Raw genomic sequence first — 21,022 nt, forward strand, 5'->3', positions numbered from 1 at the left:
AAATTGACACCTTTTCTTTAAACTGAGCAGACGTTAAACACATTGAGGATATGTATACCATTCACTCTAATGTTCTTTTCATCATTCTTCAAACAACCCATAGAGGTTTTGTGTTGTACAATCTTTGACAAATCTTTCTTTGTATCCCTAGTTCTCTTTTGTTCTTTTGAACCAGCAAAGAGACCAGGTTCGTGGAAAGACGGAGGGAATGCACACAACCAGTGTGGTGTGGAAAGCCTGTCTGTGATGTGTGGCTGGATTCATACAAACTTAGAGCTGCCACAAGCCCAGGTATTCTCAGCGTGTCTCTTGTCTCCCAGTGGAAATTGTGCACAAGTAAAAAAGAAGGAATTGGGCTGTGGATTTGCAGATCTGCATGTGCCGGAGCAGTAGCACTGCCTGATGCTGCCTCTGCTGAAGTCCATGCCCATGGATGTAGTGTGAGAATGCAGTGCATTCAGTCCAGTGCATGAGCAGGAAAGAACAGAGTGCAGAAGTGTCCTGCTCAGAAATTTGAACATTTGGTAACTTCCCTTTTTTGGGAATGGTTTATTGTTATCATATCAGAATCTAATCAGTCTACTAGTTACTAGTCATTTTATTGTATCTTCAGACACACTTCCAGAAATAAATGTATCTTAAGCCACAGTATGTTATGAACTGTTGTGCTTTGTCAGGTTAATGTCTCTGGCTGTGAAAACCAGAAAGTTGTATTAACTGTTCCAGTATTGTGTGTTGCAGTCTCTGGCCTGCAATAGAAGAAGCAGGTTCATCAGTAGAATCTACTGAGTGTATCTGCTGTAAACATGTGAAAATTCCTTCTCTTTCTCCAGTGGAATATCCCTGCACTATCCATTTTTTATTGCTTTGTTTCTCTCTTCCCACTAAATTATTTGATCATTGAAGTCCACATGCCCTTGAGAAGCTCCTCCAATAGAAATGGAAAAGATTTCTGAAAAAGTTTCTATTAACCAGTCCATTCCCAAGTTAGCCTTTGGTAATTCCAAATCACCAGTTACTTCAGAAACTTAGGCAGAGCCATAACCTCCCCACAGCACTAGAGGCAGAATTTTAATCTGTAGGCAGGAAAAGTCAGTCCCCTGGCTACTGTGCCTTCTGTTAAATTGCTGGAAGAGGTGTGGCTCTGAGAAGAGCAGCAACACCCTCCACCAATGCCTGCCCACAATTTGTATTCCTAGGATTGGAGTGTAAAATGTTTTGTGTTTTCCTCTATGGTGTTGTGTCAGCCTGGCTCTGAGCAGCGACCCTGGCGACTGTCACTGAAGTACTGGGCTAGAAGGCATCAATAAAACATTTTGCTAGTGTGCACTCGTTTGTACATCCTCAGACATCAGGCTTTTAGGTTTGCAGGACTGATGCTTGACAGTACAGCACTGTCTAATCACCAATTCTCATTCCTGGTACCGGAATGCATCAGAGAGTCATTCATTTCTGAATGAATCTTCATTTCTGTCTTCCCCCTCACAACCCACAATGCCTTCCGCCACCCCCCCCCCCCCCCAAAATAAAAAAAAAAAAAAAAAAAAAAACAGGGGCTAATATACTCTTCATATCTTTATTTTTTTTCTTTATTTCAAACTAAGTAGGAAAGGGACTTGATACATATCAAGGAAACTGGTTTATGCTTTCACAAGCCTTATTTCAGTGTCTTTATCTACTTTTTGGAATAAGTACAGTAGGGACTTGCACACATTCAGTGCCATGTTGCAGAAGTGTCTGTTCAAGCACTACTCCAGAGCAGATCCCTCGTGTTTGTCTCCTCCATTGACTTGATGCCAGCTGATGCTTGTTAGGCTCTGTTAGGAACCTGATTGCACTGATGGCCCTGCCCAAGGGCGGGGGGAACCTTCAGAAACTCAGCTCTTGGCCACAGCCAGGCCTCTTTTTCCCCTTTCTCTTAGAATTTAGCAATGCAGCTACATAAAAATGCAACAGGCCTTACTTAGAGAGTGATAAGAAGAGATAATGGGACATAAAGAAAAATTCCGTCCTTGATTGTGTCATCCTGTGCTGGTAAGTTGTTGCCATTTGTGGTGTTCTATGCTACTAAATTTTTGACTCATTGGACATGCAGCTGGAGTCATAAAAGTTCTGTATTTGCTATGTTTTGTGGAGGTTTGTTTTTTTTTCTGTTTTGTTTTTTTGTTTTGTTTTGTTTTGTTATTTTTTGTTATTTTTAGTAACTCTTCCTCCAAAGGCAAAAGCTGAAAAGACAGTTTAGAGGAGCAGATAAGAGTTGGTTGCAATTCCAGTTGTTGTGCAATAAAAAGAAGAACTAATGCAGATGGTAGGAACCTTGGCTGGTGATTCAGTGTGTGATTCAGGCAGTCTGATGAAAATAGGAGTCTGTGCTCTGCTGCTGGGAGTTTGCTGATTTTCCTTCAATCCACCTAGTCAACACCTAGCACATGCTATTTTGATGATTTTGAGAGCTTTGCTGGTGCATCAATGAGCATTTCAAAAGAAATTTTTTTTCAAAATGTCACAATTCTGTGTTCAAGAAGGATAAAAACTAACTGTTTTGATCTTAAACTTTACTGTTCAGCTTTTTCATGCACAAAGCCATATCCTACCTCTACTGTGGCGTCTCAGACTCTGAGAAAGAAAATGATTCATCAGAAAAATCTTTGCTGCATTGAAATTATCATTGATAGAGATGAAATCAAGGTGTAGGATAAAGCTGGATGAGCATTAGCAACTTCATCTACAGCTTTGTATCTCATCTCGCTTCCAAGTTGTCTTTCTTCTGCTGTCTCTTAGTGACTGTGAAAGAGCCATGGGAAATTGTATCATACATATAATTTTCCCCGTTATGTGAGATATCAGGATCTTTTTGAAGGTAAGTTCAAAAGAGAGAAGAGGCCATTTAAGACTTGTTGACATTTTCACTTCATTTCACATTGCTCTGGAAGGAGGTGTGAGATTTCCTCCTGATGGAGGCTCCTCACAGGTTTTGTAAGACATTGGTTTGTAAAGAAGTTCAGGCACAGCTGAGCTGGGAGTATTCTTTATGAAGAAGTTGTTATTAATTTGAAGGCAGTAGCAAGTTTCCCTCTCTTTACTCTCTTCTCTCTCTACTTTCTAGCATGCTCTCTAATAGCCTTAGCTATCAAAATGTCATTAGTATATGTCAGACACAAGTTACACTTTCTCTGTGAGGCTGGGTTTGGATATTGGCATGGAGGTAATTTGTGTGTTACATCTCATCTTGTTCTCTCTGAAGACCTGTCTATTGTCAAGCAATCTGTCCTGGGTCAAGTGTGAGAAATGTAGACTCTTGTTTCCTTCTGCAGGTTTCCATTGTTCAGAAAGTCAGAATCTGTGACTCAAACCCAAGCAAAATTTGGGGCTGCTCTCAGTTTTGCTGTTTACTACTCTGCCATAAGCTCCTTAGGGAGTGTGCTGCTTCTCAGAGAATGTATGGTTTTATAAACTTGATGCAAAAATTTCAACTTTAGAAGTGGGGTTTCACATTTCCTTCTTGCCTGTACAGTCTCCTGTGGATATTCTGAGCTTCTCTTCAATCTGTTCTGGCTGTGATTTTGGCTTCCTTTCTCGCTTTCCTTCCTTTCTCGCTTTCCTTCCTTTCTCCCTCCTAGTCTAGCCTTTTGCCATAGCACATTTCCTTAAATCACTTGACTTGTTATCAGGAAGAGGTGCTGACTTTCCATCCAGGTGCCATACCTGCAAATTTAACCTCTTTCTGTGTCAAAATACAGTTTTCTTCATGGTTTTATTGCTGAAAGGTGATGCCGGTGGCCTGAGCTTCCTCTGCCGTAGCTCTCAAGCAGAACCAGGAGGGCCAGCCCAGGGTCCCTCTATGCTGACTGACCTGGTTTCTGCTGCAGTTGGAGCAGAAAAGCCCTACTCTAAGAACCAAGCCCCAGCTCCAGCACCCAAAACATAACAGCTCGTACAGGAAGGACCAGGCTGCGTGGTTTGATTCAATAGCATCTTCGATTTGGTGTTTTCAGACTGAAGGAGAGCTCTATGAATAAAGGCCATTTTTCTGTCACTCACTGTGCTTTGTAACCTTGTAGGATCCAGTAGTGCACCATTTTGATAACAATTTGAATTTTTTGGTCACGGCTCTCTGGGTCAGGGACTTGGCATGTCTGGGTGTGCCAAAGGTGCCTCCTTAGCATGGGGAGAGCTGCAAGCCAGAAACTTGGCCAGCATTTCTTATGCCAGAGCACGGGAGGGTCAGCAGGGGATCTTACTGGGAGTACTTTCAAGAGGGACTTGACTCCAGCAAGCCCCCCCAGTCTCAACACCGGGAGAACATTTAATTTGTGTATTTGGGAGAAAGGGCAAGAGTAGTTAGCACCCATTAATTCAGTTGTTTTAGTTATTAGATAGGTACTTACCTTTTCTGCAGCCCTTTGAATGGCTGATACTGCTTTTTTTTTTTCATGCCTCTTTTTTTGGTTGTTGTTTTTGTTTTTTGGGGTTTTTTGTTTTTGGTTTGTTTATTGCATAACTCCAATAGAAAGAAATACCTAAGGCGAGAATGCTAAAGAGGAAGGAAAGAATAAGTGATGCCAGATAAATTTTCATGTATTTATGCCTTATTATGGCCTGACAGTTAGAAATAATATTCTTTTCCTTTTATCCTGATCTTCTCTTTTGACTGTGTATTAAAAAACCACCAGCAGTAACAAAGTGTAAAAGATTGAATGAAATCCTAGTTAAAATGGCTTCACCTTAAATAGTGGAATATCTTAGATCTCTTTCTCTTCCTTTTTTCTTTCTCTCTGTCTAGTCTACAGAGACTTGGCAGTCTCAGATACCCTTGGGTGTTCAAAGGTAGATCAGTCTGTGGCAGGGCTGCCTTTGATGTTTTCACCTACAAAAATGTCACATCACAACTTGCTCTGTTATTTCACATTGAATGTGAAAGATTCACTAAAAGGTTAATTTCAAGTCTTGTTGAATTTTATACCATTAAAGTCAATGCCTTTTCAAGGATGCACCTAGAGTGGTTTCAGAAGGATGAGAGAAGGGGCTGGTTTAGAGTTCCTGCTGCAGCTACAAGCACTTGATAATTGTGTGCTTTGGGTGCTTGTGGGAGCATAACCCTTCCTGCAGGAAGGCTTTGCCTTCCACTCCCTGGGGAGAAAGAACAGGGATTTCTGTGGATACTTTAAATAGCACTACATCTACCAGCAATACCTTTACCTACTTGTGCATGAGCCCCTAATTTGAGTTGTGTTCTTGTGAAAGACGAATGTGAAGGGAGAGAAACACTTGTATACAGATCTTTTGGAGGTCTTGAATAATCCTGAATATCCGTTCTGATTTCTGAAATGAGCTGTAGCATAATTACAAATGCCTGTTTTTGAAATAGTTTTACTCTTGGTTCTTCTCCTTCCCTTCAAGACCTGTGTCTTGAGGCAATTGCTGTACCTTTTTATGGGGACTTTAATTTCTTTGTGGATGCAGTAAATGTAACTGAAGAAAGCTAAATGTAGTGGTTTTCAAACATTATTTTGGGTGAGAAATCTGTTTTTCTAAAAGGTTCTTCAGTTTGGAGAATAATGCTTGTTTATCAATCATATGACAAATAGTGCAATTTGAAAGACTTCTGAATGGACACACATGCTGAAGGAATAAGAGACAGAAGTTATATTTTAAATTGCTTGGGGTTTTTAAAAAACAATTTCCAAGTAATAATTATATTTTCTGTTTTCTCTTGGTATAGTGAAACTTCTAGACATAGCGAGGGCACGTAGAAAAGGAGGTGACCTTTCTCCACCTCTCCTCTTTAGCAGAACACAGATAAGTAATTTAACTGGTTACTGAACTCCACCTCCTGTTCCCCCCGACAAATAATTCTTGCAAGTGAGCAGTGAGAAGTCAGGTAACTCGCTCCAGTGTCCTCACATTTGTCGTGTAGGAGAGGCTGGGATTATGTGCTTTGTCAAGCTGTGCTCTTAAGGATGTGTCACACTGCCTGTGTTAAAACCGTAGGAAATGTCTCTGTCACCAGGCAGCCCTGCTTTTCTGGCATCCCCTAATTGTGTGTGAACTGAAGGTGCAGCTGGAGAGCATTTCGGATCTAATTGGTGTGTGAAAGCTGAGGGCAGAAAAAACAATTAGGAAGTCGTGGTCAACTTCAAGAAGGGCCATAATTGAGGCAGAACTGAAATTAAAAATTGGATTGCTACTGAGCTGAAGTGGAAAGGATGTAAAGGAGCAAAGCTGTAAAAAGCAGAGCAGTTTTAGACTCCAGAGTTCCAACTTGCTGCAGTGGCTTCAGAGACCCAAGTGCCTCAGGGATCCTTGATGTGGGCCTTAGCTTCCCAAGCCCCTTGGCATTTCAAATAAATGTGTGCGGGTTACTGTGGCAAAATTGAGTATGCTACAAGATGTCTCTCTCCCCTTTTAATCAATTGCAGTCTATTGATAGCCCTGGAATAAGGGCTGACTGCTCTATTCACCTGCCTGGTTTTGTCTTCATTTAGCAGCAAATAAAGAGGTAGAGGTAATAGGCCTACACTCAGTGCTATTTTAAATCCAACTAGTCAAGAGTTCGAAGTAATTCAACAAAGGACTTCACTTTACTGCTCATACTGTAAGTTTCTGTGTACACTATGTGCTAATGAGGCCATTTAAAAATCCTCTTCTTGTCACTTCTAATAACAGGATGTAGTTTTGTAATAACGTATTAAAGTGTATACTACAACAGCTCATTTCCATCTTACTGTTTGGCTGGCAGGTTGTAAACTCTAGCAAGTTTTAATGCTAAAAGGCTATGGTCCAGCCTGTCACTTTTATTGTAGCAGGTAATGGCTGATTGTTATCAGTGTCTTAACGCTAATTGTACCAATATAAAGTGAGGGGCTCAGTGCAGCCTGCTGGGGCTGCAGGCAGGAGCAGGAGGGGGGCAGAGCACTCCTGAGCATCTAGAAAGCAAGAAGTACCTGATGTGTAGAGATTTTGTTCTTGCTTTGTTTTTTGGTTGCTTTTTAAATTTTTTTCCGTTACCTTTGTGTCAGAGGAAGATCATCGTATCTGTCTTTGCCAGATGCTTATTTAAGGTGGTATCAGTGTTTGCATAGGGGAACTAGTGATTTAAAGTTGTTATTTGGGAAGCGAGTAGGCAGCCTATGCAGAGGATGGCCCAGCTACAAAGTGGGATACCAGTGGAATACTTTCTTTTTGATTAATTGGTTATTAAGTGATCATTAGCTTAATTTCTTTGAATTTCTGTGACCTGAGTCTCCTTTTCTAGAAGCTTTCACCTCTTGCTTGAGTTAAGGAACAGCAAGGCTTGGGCAGTACTTGGGTTTCTGTGGTGTTGACATGGTGTGTCATGTGTTAAAGACCTACTGTGTTCTTACCACAGCCAGAGTAGTTTGTAATTTTGACGAGCAATCAGAGATTTTTGTCAGATTTTGTGCGCTAGTTTTTTTCATGTGCATTCCTGGTGGGGTTATTGCTCTACATTTACTTGTAAGCTCATTTAGGATCTCTTTGGACAAAAAGCTCTGCTGAACATCCTAAGGTTTCCTTACCGTAGGAAGATGCTGGGTTTGATGGGCGCTATCCTGGAACTTGGAGGTTTTCATAGTTTTTAAAATTTAAACGAAATAATTACTTCTTGTGTAAAGGACAAACTCTCCAGGGTGTAAGGAGAAGAAACCGAGTCATAAATAGTTGCTGGGCTAATACCCACATTCTGGAGAAGCTGAGGATCCTGCCCCGGTGACGGCGCGGTCGCTCCTTGCTCGTGGTTGATCGAGGCTGTCCTGTGCATCTGCGGGGACACTGTCGGAGGCTGGGAAGCCCAAGGACTGTTTCTGTAGCTGGGGAGCTGGAGGAGAGGGGCTGCCGCCTGCTCCTTGTGTCTTCCTGCCGGTCAGAGAGGGCCCCGGGAGGGTCGGAGCCGGGCCGTGCCGTGGCCGGCCGCGCTGGGCTCCGACAGTTCATGACAAGCATCACTAGGTGGCACAGGCACCCTGGTGCCTGCCGGCCCGCGGCGCTCGGAAGCGGCTCGGTGCTGGGCGGCTTTTCCAGCGCGTTCCTCGCCTTCGTCTCCGCTGCGGCCCCGGGCTGTGCTCGGCTCATCCTGCTCGCGGCTGTCCCGCCTGGGCTGCTCCTGCAGGGCGCTGCCAGCGCAAACCTGAAGGTTTTGCTTACTTGGGGGGGGGGGGGAAAAACAATTGACGTTTTTTCGATGCTTCTTGAAATCTTGTTTTACCAGGCACTTACCTTAATCTGCCTGTTGAGTAATGAGGCTCCTGTGAGAAAGTCTGTTTCAGCCTTTTGGAATCTATGCCGCTATATAATACAACGAAATTGGAATTACAATGAAGCACTTTATACATAGTAGGTGTTTAAGTGTTTTCAGTAGTGAAATGAAGGATAGTGCTATGAAGTTTGTGTTTAAAATTCAGTACCAGTTAAGCATGTTGTTGAGCTGGGGCTTCACTTGGTTTTATTTATGAAACTGGTTGGGGAACCTTTAAAAGGTATATGATGGTTTCTGTCTTCCTTTCTTCTTTGGTAGAAATTGAAGTCTGGGTTGGACTTTATGGGAGAGTTAGATGGATCTCAATTAAGCTTACTCTGAGGTGGTTTCTTTGTTTTGTTTGTTTGGGTTTTTTTTTTTTTATTTTTTTTTTTTTATTAGAATAACTTTAGTCTGGAAGACCCAGAAAATCCTCGGCAAATGATGAGTGCCTATTTTTAAAATAAACTCATTGCATTTTGATGTGTCAGTTCACTTCTCTAAACCACCATGAGTTTGCAGACACCCTGATTTCTCAGCACTGATTTTAAGTGGAGTGGTAGGGACGTTTCTAAGAACAAAATGCAGGTTTCAATTTACAAGAAGTTATGATTTAGAAGTTAAGCAGGCAATGGTTTTCTTTCGAACAATAGGTATGGGTTGTATCATTGTGTATGAGTTGTATTCATACTTAACTGCCTCAATTAGGTGCATTGATAGTTATTTTAAAAATTTCTGCTGTTCAAGAAGAAAGCGTGGCTTCAACTTCATTTGTAAGGGAAGATGCTGGGAGAGATTGTGGTGCCATTATTATTACTGCTGTTAATGTAGCTTGAAACCCATTCTGGCCACTTAGCAAAACCAAAAAAAAAGTCTCTTCCAGAATCTCTCATCAAAATACTTCTAGAAAATCAGAGTAGTCTGCGTAAAATGGATGCCAGGGCTGCGCATTAAATATATAGAGGACTGGAGGTAACTTGCTTTTAACAAGAAACAAAGATTTATTTATTTTTTTCTAAGGGCCCCCCATTGTCAGAGTATTGCACAAATGCTACATTTATTTTCACTGTGAAGATAAGATTTCTTGATTAAAGCAGCAACATTTCTATTGAGGCAGTGGACAACAGTGGTGATCGTAGAGTAGATTGGGGGAGTGGGGAGGAGCTTTATGTAAACATCTCTTTAGAATGTACCATTCTCCATGTGGAGATCCCATGGAAGTATTTGAGATGGACACACGTGCAGTGCTCTGGGTTCAGTCGCATCCCTGGCTCTGTGATAAATATTGTGAGAAAGCACCAGGGTAATCTTGGGTCCTTGCTTAAAATTATGCTGTAGGCTTCCCACACAGGAGAGTGTTGGTTGTTGAAGGGGATTTTTATGGCTCATACTGGGACTGACGTCAGACTCGCCCACAGCCTGGAACTAGAGAAATTCTGAAGCTGTGCAGATGAGCAGTTCCTTCTTCTTGAGCAGAATAACCACAAGCAGGCTTGGCTCCCTGCAGTTGATGCACTGGAGATTTTTGCAGGAAGACAAGTAGCTCTTCTCACATAGTGTGAAAATGATAGCATTCCTAGTGGAAAACATAGCTCTTCCTGTGCATGTCCTTTGTCCGTGTTGGTCTGTATTTTGTTTTTATGGTGGTTTATTTTTGTTGTTGTTGTTTTGGTGATTTTTTTTTTAATGTGTCTTGAAAGTCTGATCTGTCCATTTTCCTCTTTTTTATCTCTTCTGGCCTGATGTTACTCCCAGATATGTATTTCTGTGTGTACTGGTAAGTATGTACCCCAAACTGTGGTGATCTGTACTGCTCAATGCCTTATATTTCTTTGCTTCATTTCTCCTTTTCCTTTGATACCCAAAGCAACATGGCCAAAAAAATGCCACAGGTCAGTGGGAAAACAGATGAAATTTCCATGTAATTTTTTTCTTCCACGCCTGTTAAAAAATTGAAGGACTTCCACCCCCTGACTCTTCCTCCAAAGTGTCCTTGAAATGAGAAGGAACAGACTTAGAAATGGGAAAGTTAAAAATGGAGAATATATTTTCTGGATCTTACTAGACAGCCTAAAGTCAAACCCTCTTAGCATTAATCCTGCTGGAAAGAGAAGTGTTTGCTTTAGAAATGCTGGTTTCATCCTGGCAGTGAATGTGATGTAAAGACAACAGGCAACACCAAGCCCAGCCAGACATCCTCTCCTCTGGAGCAGCATGGAGGAGGTGAGAACAACACTGAGGGCAAGCTTTCTTCTTTTCCTTCCTACAGTGGAGAGGTCATGTGTAGGTACACCATCTGCTCCTGCTTTTTGCATTAAAAATTTCTGCATAGCCCATAGCAAAAATTATTATCTATGAGGAGTTCTTAGAGTGAAACATTTGCATGGGTGGTGTCAGGAATTGTTCTCACTTGGGATGCGGAGTTGCTCACACAAGCAACTTGATGAATTCAGTGTTGATACCTGTAGAATTTGGCTGTACTTGCTTTGTTCTTGCTGAGGTTCAAGTTCAGCTAAATGAGATTCAGATGGGAAGGACACCAACTAACTGTCATAGCAATTACCTGTCCACATATCCTTCCAGATTCTCCTTTTGTCAAAAGTTTTCAATAGCTGAGTGGCCAGGGACTTCTGAAGTCGTATGGCTCAGAGCTGTAAAGAAGGTTTTAGACTTTTACCTTTACTTTTTTGTTTACTTTTCTATGGATAGCCCTATTATGTCTTAGTTTGCCAGAATCTCTCAATAGTGCAGTCCCTATAAAAAGAAATTTTGAGCAAAACCAGTAGAATTTGAACCTGTTACAGTTTGATCAGGGGATGCTACAGGTTGACATCATAGCATATGACAAATAGAATCTGAAGCTAAACTATTCTAAACTGACTCTGTGAAAGCACATGTGAGGTAAACACTCTATAAACATTGCCTCCTTTATTTAAGGAAAGTACCTTGAATGTCCCCTAATTTTCTACCTCTCTTCTCAGGCACATTTAGTGTCTTAGATAATGAAGCTGATTGATACCGATGGTGGAAATGTCAACATAAATAAGGACAGGCTTCTTCAATGCTAGTGCTTCCAGAGCTACTCGGGTGGATGTGGGGGCTTCAGTGTAGTCTTCCCAAAGTGAAACTATTTTGTCTGCTTTCTTTAAAACCATGTCCTGGTTTGAAAGACAGGTGTTTGCTAAGGAAAGCAGAAGCTTCCCTTTGGACTGAAAAATGTGATCCTTCCTTCCTACAGATTATTATAATTTTGGAATTAAGAGAGCTCTCAGGCAAAGATGTGGGGGTAGGAATAACAGTTCTTTACTAGTGTATCTAACAAGACAAGCTAGAACAACAACAGCTATGAAATTACCCACAAACAGAACAGTAACTCAGTCCCAGTCCCTTTCTGGCTGCAGGCACCTTTTCCCTGAGCTGCAGTTCCCGGTGCTGGGGGCGGGCGGGTCCCGCAGAGCTGCAGGAGGGCTGGGGGTGATGGCAGCGCTGTCCCAGGGGAGAGAGAGATGGAGAGAGAGCTCTCCGCTCACGGTGTGGGTCCTGGTGCTCAGCAGAGTGCTGGATGGTGGCAGGTTACAGTGAGAAGGCAGCAGGGCAGGGTCTGACAGCAGTGAGGATGGTCCCCAATGCTGGGATGGCAGGGATGGGGCTGAGGCAGCGATCGTCCTTCTCGTCCAAACTCCAGGGGGAAATGGGGAGAGCCAGAGCCTTCCGCTTCCTCTTCTGGATGTTTGGATATCGAGGGGTTTCCCTCTTCTCTCCCCTCCCCCTTGTCACCAGGGCCCAGTCAACAGGTATCTTAGCATGACAATGGGGAAAATTCCACAGAGGGAAAAGGGAGAGAACCAACCCCCAACAAACCACTCCAGTAAAATCTCCTTTAATAGGAAACAAGATGTAGGGAAAGGAGAAGCTTTTCCAAGAAAAATTTTCTAAGTTGGCCATCAAAGAATAATGTGCTTCAGAACATGCATAGGAAGAAAAGCTGCAGCAAGGTTTGTATTATGTATTTCTAGCATTTTTTTTCAGAGCTGTCTTGTTGCCTTCCCAGTCCTTGAGATTTACAAATACTTTCCTGTGACTGACCAGGTCTGCGTATTCTTCTGTCACAGAAACAAGTACAGGGAAATGGATGCTTTGAAACTGCTTCCAACACCTTTTTTTCCCCTTTTACAAATGAAAGCTTTGAGGATTCTGTTATCCATAGCATGTTACATTTTTATTAGAAACAATCTGATAATGTTCAGCTCTACCCAGATAAATAAAGGCACACACAGAAACACAGTTTTTGTTATACTGTGGTTTGGTGTCATACTATAAAATTAATTCAAAATGCTGGGAGTGCTCTCGATAGCAGTACTACAGTGTAAAAATTGCATCATGATTTTACATCCTGTTTGCTGTAGTCAACATGAAAAAACCGTTATTTACTTGTATATGCACAGGAAGTCAGTAGGGATTTCTGCATACAAGTCGCTAATCAGTTAGAAATCAGGGAATTCAGGGACAACTAAGTCAGCTGCTGGTTTTGCTCCATCTTGTGTGATGGTTTTAAATATGTGTTGGAGTTTTATTGCTTTCAGCAGGAAAATCACAACACCTATCTCTCCAATGTGTTTAAAGATGTGCTCTGAAAAAGTGCACTCATAAATACGTGATTTTTTTAAAAAAACCCAAGCTAATAAACAAAAAGCCTGAACATGAGTGAAATGAGAAAAATGAAGGTGAAATTTGAGATTAAACCTATAAAGGGGAATGTGGAATGTTTAAGGAGGTATTTTTTAAAGGTAATATAAGGGAAAATATAAAGTAACAATTACCTGAGGAAAAAGTGGAAATTACTTGTAAGACGTCCCCATGTTGAAGTTAGTTTGCTGAAAAGCTACTGGGCAATCCTTCCTCTTTTTTGCCTCTCTCCCTATTATTACAGGTATTTAATCTGGGAGGAAGACCTCTGTGGTTGAAAGCCACCAGGAAGAGTATGTAACCACAATCATGAAAGCAATTATGGAGGAAGCAAAAATCAGCAGCTTCTTTCTAGGAAAGTGAGAATGTTTATCCTAGATGAGACAGGCTGTCTGATACAGGTCAAAGTGATAGATGAGATGTAGAAGAAAAAAGTTGGAATTTGTGGCCCATTGACAAAATTATTGTTGATTGGATGTGGCTGAAATTTCACTTACAAGGTACTATGGTTTTAGAGTCTCTTCAATGCTAGTGACTTAAGTGCGTTTTTAAGAATTTCTTTAGCCCTATTTGTTTTGAATTTTGTAGCTTTTTCCTCTTCCTGTAACTAATTCTGAGCATGTTCTGTACACCTGCAGGCAGCTGAGCTGCCAAGCTCTGCTTTCTGACTTGTGAAAAACCCTTGTTCACTGTTAAGAGACAGCTTCGTGATGAAGCCGTGAATCTATACAAGATTTAGACCCAGGGCCTTACTATTACTCTAAACCCAGGGTAAGTGAAATAAGATGCTGTGTTACCATTGGCAGTGTGAGATATGAGCCCAGTGTTTGTCTGTAGTGAACTATGTAAGAGGCAATGGAACAGCTTGGAAAGGGAGATGGTGAGAGATGAATCTGTGGCAGTGCAGCCATAAGCAGACAGAGTAGGATGGATGGAGATGGTGTTAAGAAATTGGTAGATCTGGTGGCTAAATATACGTTTTGAATGAAATGAGCAGTACTGTGTAAGCCCATGGAAGGATAGGGGATTTCTAAGACAGTGCAAATGAGTATCAAAAAAATAAGATGCGTGAGTAAAAATCAAACCTGGGAGCTGAAGGAAGGATGTTACTGAAAGATAAGTAGCACAGTTGGCTACGCTGAAGATGGCTGACAGGTTGAGGAGAGGAACTGCAAAGTATTGATTCTGAATTGTGGCTCAGAGTCTGCACTGATTCCAGGCTTGGTCCATGTGACAGAGAATTCATTTGGCAGTTCCTGTAGTGCACGAGGGCAAGAGTTCTTGACAGTAGAAATCAGTGAGCATTAAGGTGATAATAGTGAGTTAAGTCTGTTTCTAATACAGAAAAGATTAAGGCTTGACTTGGATCAGAGTCAAAAGAGAAGACAAAGAAATAGAGTAGACAGGAAGGAAAGATAGTGAGCACCAGAAAGATAAAGTGATCAAGTATTGCCATGGGGAAAACAGATGATTGGAGGAAGAAAAAAAAGTTCAATGCGTCCTTTATCTTTGGCAGAAAAAGAGGGTGACCTTAGGCATGTGTCAGTTTGAAAGGAAGGGGAAGATTGTTATGCTTACCAGTGTTCTTTGAAGAAATCATTAAAATCCTGTGCAGAAAAACAATGGTGATGGACAGATAAGAGACAAATGCAGTAAAAAGACAGGCATGATGTTGATGCAAAATTCAGTGAAATCAGAGAAAAAATTGTTTTGCTGGGAAGCTGGCCAAACAGAAGGAGTGTTTATACTGGAAGAGGTCAGCCTCTTTTATTTTTTTTTAATCATTCTGTTTGTGTTATGGTAGCAGAAGGACACCATGTGAAAGAGAGCAGGAGCCAGGTCTGAGACTGAATCATCTCTGACTTTCCTGGTCTTGCATTGCAGTGATTCAGCGATATCAGTAAAAGTTAAGGAAGAATAGGAAAGAGAGCTCCACTATGTCATCTACTCACTTGACCTGTCACCATGTCAAAAATATCAATGAATAAGAGAGGAAGGTGCAAACAAACCCAAATAGTGTCTGTCCTCTCTTTAAAAACAGACAAAACCCCCAAACACCACACACCTCCCCTAAACAAAAAAAAAAAAAAAAACAAACCCAACAGCAAACCCAAACAGAAGCAGTGTAGAAGGATTTACAAGCTGAACAGAGGTGGTTCTGAAATTCTATGACAAAAAGGCCTCTCTCTGCTTTTGATTTCCCAGATAAGCCCTTTGAACTGCATGTAAAAGCAAGTGCATAGTTTAACAAATTTCCTCATGTGTTTGGGTCCTTAATGGGGTGTTCCTTACAGAGGCCACTAGGTCACCTTGTCCCAGGTGGTTTCTTTTCCCTGACAGCATAGCTAGTGGCCTGTCAGAGGCAATAGCGTGGAGAAGTATCCTTATTTGCCATTTCAGATTTTTAACTTGTTGACTGCCTTGCACCTGGCCTAAATTCAGAGCTCCAGATGAACTAGGCCTTGGAAGGACACAATGAGTAAAGCAGCCTTCAAAAAGCTGAACAAAATGTAAGATTTGTGAGACACCAATTCCTTGTAAAACTTGTATCTGTGGTTTTCATCCCCCTACGGAGTATTCGCTTTCCTGCCCTCTCAGTGAGCGTGTTAAGTGAGCTCTCCTGCTTTGCTGCCAAGCTACTGCTGGCTTCTCAATATATGTCCTAGAGTTCAGAGCCTCTAGTAATGTATATATATAAACTGTAGCTCTGCTCGATCCAGGCCTGATTTACGGTCTGTAATGATTTGAGTTGGGGCTGGTTGTATTTACTTTTAGAATACATGCAGGGTCCTACTTAGAATATTAGCGTTGACATGAGACTTGAGATCTAGGATCTGGATGTGAATTTACATTTTATGAATATTTGCCATTGCAGTGAGTCAAATGAAAACCTCAACAGAGAGAATGATCAGCACTCCCAGGGTAAAACCCTAGGGGTGGTACCAGCCTTTTTGTTCCCCTTTCTTTCCTTTTTTTTTTTTCCCTTCCCCTCCAGAGCCTCCTGATAGCCTACATTACCATTTAGTTGTCATTTGCTGCTCCCTGGCTCTGTTGGTTTCTCAGCTTAGAAACAGCTGCCATGTGATGTAAATGATATTTTAAAGTCTTGTGTTTGAGTTCTTGTGATAGCAATGTGCAGCGAATTGGCAAGCTCTTGGAAACAAAATGGCATGCTTTATTTTGTCACTAGAAGTATGTTCAATCTGCTGTTTGATTCTCTGTAGCATTTTGATTAAGAGCTCCAGTGAAGTTATGTGAAAAGTGAAAAATCCTCTTTATTCTTTCTCTCCAAGAAAATGAGACTCACAGCATTGTCAAAATATTTGCCTAATCTTGCAGATTTGGATACTTGTCGTAGTTGTTCTGACAGACCAAAACAATGGTCATTAAATGAGAAGCAGATGCAGTAAGTATTCAAGCAAGCTTATAGGGAGCGACTGAGGAGATGCTGCCAACAGAACTCACTAAGCACTGCAGAATAAAGAAAAACAAACTTTTCTTGCTATTATACCCCATAAATAATAATTTTCCTCTAGTAATCTAGGCATTGTACTTTTCTACATTGGTGATTTCATATGTTCTGGTGCAATATTGACTTCAAATCCAGATGCTTCTTTTGGCTTACTTGAATATCTTTCTTGCCAGGAAGCGAAAATGCCAAAGAAATGCTTTAGCTTGGGGTTTTTGTGCATTTTTGTTTATTTGTTTTGAGGTTTCTTTTTTGGGTTTTTTGGGTTATGTTTTTTATTTTGGTTGGTTGGTTGGTGGTTGTTGTTGGGGTTTTTTGTAGTTTTCGTTATTTCCCTTTTCTGTTTTTTCCATTTCACTGGAGCACTGTTATTTTAGGAGTAAAGGACATTGTCAAGGAAGAGAGTGATTATGTTATACTCACAGTTTTGTATGTTTGGGAAAAACTGCCTATGTGGTTAGGAAGACAGAAAATAATAATAAATTCTCTATCAAGATGTAGAGCATGTTTCTTGAGCAGGTAGCTTTTAAGGTCTGTTTTGTGGTTGCAGGGCTGTGATATAGACTCAGGATATTGGTCCAAAATCTTCCTTAAATTATAGACAGAATTAAAGCTTTTCTGCTTTACTTTTGCTCCAGCAATTTACTCAAACCACAGGAATTAAAGATTTGCCTTTAAGAAAGGGAATTGAATTATTATCTAGGATCTCCATTCCATGATCTGTGTATAATCAAGCTTGTCTATATGAATGCTGTTAGCGTTCATGTATTCTAGTATGTCCTTAAATCTATCCGTAAGTTACAGGTTTTAACTGGCGTGTGGTAATCCTTCAGCCTTGAGTAAAAAATAAAACTAAACGTTGGCAATATGGTTGTGTAACACTATGCAATTGAAACTCTCCCTGCTGCCCCACCCTCCAAATCCTTGCATCTCCTCTGGGGTTGTGCATAAATACAAGCAAGCATACACATGTACACGTATGCATGGACAAGTCTCTTTCAGTGAGAACATAAAGAATGTGCAGATGGTGCACAATAAGAATGGGGATATCAATGTTTAAATAATGTATTGCTGACAAATCAATGCAGTGGGCTGCCTCTAAGCCAGACCTAGGGTAGTGCAGTATGTTGTGTTACACTGGCTCCTTGTTTCTAGAGGAAGGACTGGGGTGTGCTGCCTTTACGGCAGCTCAGATTGACTTGGTTTACATGAACTAGTCTTGTATTAATTGTGTCTCTTTCTATCCCAGTCCATCAGTGGGCAGTAACTCAGATCAGATTGCTACGAAGTCTGCCAGCAAACACTGAGCATCTTTAGCATCAGGGTTTTTTAATATTTTTCAGTCTATGCAAAGTGTGCTCAGGGCTTTGATCTAAAAGGACTAAATCAAGGCTTTGCTTGCAGGCTCACATGACATTGAGTATGGCTTAGTGTACAGAGGCTGGTCACTAGAACTCACCTGCAAGGCTTTGGAAATATCCTTCCATGTGTCTTGTATATTCTACTGTCTCCCTGTCTTGTCCCTGAGTTAATTGCAGCTGCTGGTGGAAAAGCTATCATGTTAGGCAATGCCAGGCACTGCTGGAATTTTGTTTTCCCAGACTCTGAGGGCAGAGTGAGGTGCAGCATGGCTGGTCCTCCTCGCAGATAGTGCCATAGGAGGCAGTGATTTTTCTTTGATATCAAGGGCGTTGAGCTCTATGAGAAATGGGATCTCGTCAGTCCGAGGTTTATGCGATGCAGTGTTTTACATGCTTCTGGTGCCTATTCACAAGATTCAGTGCTGTCATGCTCTAGATAAAGTATAGCTAAAAGTGTCTGCTTTGTATTTGACTCTTGGGTGTTGCTATAGTGTTTGCTTTAGATTCTTCTTAGTTACTTATTTTTGCTATTTTTTAAAAGGTTGTGCATTATTTTTGAGATAGGAAGCATTGTAGATATCGTAGTGTGGTTTCTAAAATTAGAGGTATATATATTTCCCTAATCACTTCTTTAATTTATGTTTTGTCTTGGGTATTAAATATTTGGAGTCTGAGTACCTGTGAGGTACCTGAAACAATCTATTTTATCCATTTTTGTGGGAAAAAAAATACTGGTAAGAAGAAAAATTTGGAAGCACCTAATCAGATAATAATTCTCTTCCTGTAGTTCTGTGTCAGTGCAGAAGTGGTTCTTCTGGCCAAGGCTTTAAACTAGTCAAATCAACCCAATAACCAGGTTTAAACATATGGAAAAAATACTATCCTTCTTGAGAGAGACACAAAAATGTTGTCTGTGGTTAGAGAGACTTTATTCACATATGTACAGACCCAGTGTGCATAGAAGATACTTCAGTGGATACAGCTGAGTGTAAATTTTGGATCTCTGTAAAGGGTTTGCATCTTTCACTCTGGGTCTGTTCCTGCTGATTAGCTGGGTGTCTTGGTTTGAAAGACAGGTGTCCACCAAGGAAGGTGTGAACCTCCCTTGGAATAGAAAAACATTACTCCCTTCCTTGTGAATTATTATAACTTTGAAATGAAGGAGCTTTCAGGCAAAGATACGGGAAAAGGTTTAACAGTTCTTTACTAGTATGCATACGTTTAACAGGACAAACAAACAACAGCAGCAGCAGCACGAAGCAGGAGCCCGGTGCCAGCCTTGTCCCGGGCGCGGGCGCGTTCCCTGCGGTGCAGTTCCGGGCACGGCCGGCAGGGGCGCTGCTGGCTCCCGGCCGGGCAGGGCGCGTGCGATGATTCCCCCGCGCCTGCAGGGGGCGCTGGGCAGCGGGCGCCGCCTCCTCTCCCTCGCACGGCAATGGCGGCCGGGCCAGGGGGAGGTTCAGGGCTGCAGCAGGAACCTCGGAGGGGTGGCTGCCGTGGCTGGGACCTGCGGATCCCAGAGTAGTAAATGGAATGTTTCAGAAACTCCGCAGCTGTGGAAGGGTATGGGGGCAGGCAGGAGGTGCAAGGTTCCATTGTAGTAAAAAGCGCAGGGAAATGGCGGGGCTGGGCAGCAGCAGCCGGGCCCACAGATGCAGCCAGGAGAGGCTCCCTTGGAGGGGGAAGGGGTCGGAGTCCCTGGTATTCCCCTGAGGTGCCCAAGTAGATGTCGAGGGTCCTTTTCTAGTGGGGTAGGTGTTAATAAGGTCCCAGTGGCCACTCCCGCAAGCAGAGCTTCACTCATGGTAGGAGAAGGCAGCAGGAGATGGAACTCCTCAATGATGGTGAGTCCTCCCTACAGTGACCACAGCCTGTGCTCCCTCCAGCGTCAAGAACAACGGTGGGAGAGGAGCTGAGCCTGGCCCCTCACCCCTGCCCCCACCAAAATCTCAAGGTATTCAAGGAGAACCCCACAGATAAGAGAGTAGCCAGCTGTACCCTTCTCTCACCTTGACCATTTCTTCTGTCTCTTTTAAGTACTGGTTGTTATTGTCTCTTAGCAACAGATGGGACAGAATTCCATGAGAGAAGCAAAAGGAAAAATCTTAACCCCCAACTGGGGCTGGAAGTAACATTCTGAAAACAACTTCTGCCCCGATCTCTCTTGTAGGTTAGTTTTTTCCTCCCCCCCCAATGTACTTTTAATATAATACAATGTGTCTCATCGTTCGGCTGCCTCAACTGCATAACTTGGCTTTATTTTAGGCTGTGCCTGTGAGGTCCCTGATGCAGGTAGGCTCTGAGTCTCTAGGGTCACTGACACAGCTGAAAGAGCTGCAGCCCAGAGCGGGGCACTGCTCATGAAGCCCTTCAAACACATGTTGGATAAAACAATGACCTTTGGGAAGGGTTGGGTGCATTTGATGGGAATGGAATTGCATCACTTCTCCTTTATTGATGTTATAGTTTTACATTTATTTGTTTCACTTTATGACTGTTATTTGTCTTAGTATAAGAATGTTTCTTGGACACAGTGTGATGCATTTTGATGCCTTTAGAATGTAGGGAGGAATAGCTGAAGCACCAGAAGCGATCTGAATTTTCCATTTTCTGAGGATTTGGTTGCGTAGCCCGAGCTGACTGATGCTTCTGAAAATTGGACTGTTGGTGTGAGTGCCCAAGCTTGAACTCCTGCTAACTCTTGTTGAAGGGGTGACTAATGAGAGTTTGTCTTGTGACAGCTGGGAAAAGAAGCCTTAAGTCTTCCAAAGAGCACTTCAACCACCAAGAGCCTCCCATTCACTGTTCTGATTAGTTCCAAACTCGAGTTTAAAGCTAGTCGTAAGTTAATATGAGAGGTAACAGGAATAAGTGCTTCTCAGATGTTCAAAATATTGTGGGGATTTTTTTTTTTTTCAGGTTGCATTTTCTGTATACCAGCTTCAGCTGGCTTGTAAGGGGACTGTAGCAAAACAAACTGACTTGAATTAATATTTTTTAATCAGTGAAATTAATATGAGGGCCAACTGGAAGACTTTGGTTCTACTGGAATAACATCTCTGATTAGCTTGGGGCTAAATTACTAATTCCTCTGAGGGATTTTGAAGTTTTCATTTGGTTTAATGTGCAAAGCCCTTAAATATTCTGTCATGTTTAGTAATCTGAAATACCAGGACCCTGTGAATGTGTGTCTAAAAGGCTAAACCCCACAAAATTAACGCTAAAGTTTTTGCCTTAATATTCTAAACTAAG

The 21,022-nt window shown here is 41.9% G+C and overlaps 1 protein-coding gene across 3 annotated transcripts in view; it reads left to right on the forward strand.

Annotated features, from left to right (window-relative positions):
- The window catches only part of RORA (RAR related orphan receptor A), a 357,182-nt gene that overhangs the window by 84,996 nt on the left and 251,164 nt on the right, over positions 1-21,022 (forward strand). Inside the window, exon 2 of one of the 3 annotated variants that reach the window (XM_062501320.1) lies at positions 6,121-6,129. The exons of the other annotated variants lie outside the window; for them this stretch is intronic. Within the exon in view, the coding sequence (XP_062357304.1) occupies positions 6,121-6,129 (9 nt within the window). The remainder of the gene's footprint in view (positions 1-6,120; positions 6,130-21,022) is intronic. 3 annotated transcript variants of the gene reach the window in all.

The sequence above is a fragment of the Cinclus cinclus genome, chromosome 13, assembly GCF_963662255.1.
Source record: "Cinclus cinclus chromosome 13, bCinCin1.1, whole genome shotgun sequence".
Classification (NCBI taxonomy): Eukaryota; Metazoa; Chordata; class Aves; order Passeriformes; family Cinclidae; genus Cinclus; species Cinclus cinclus.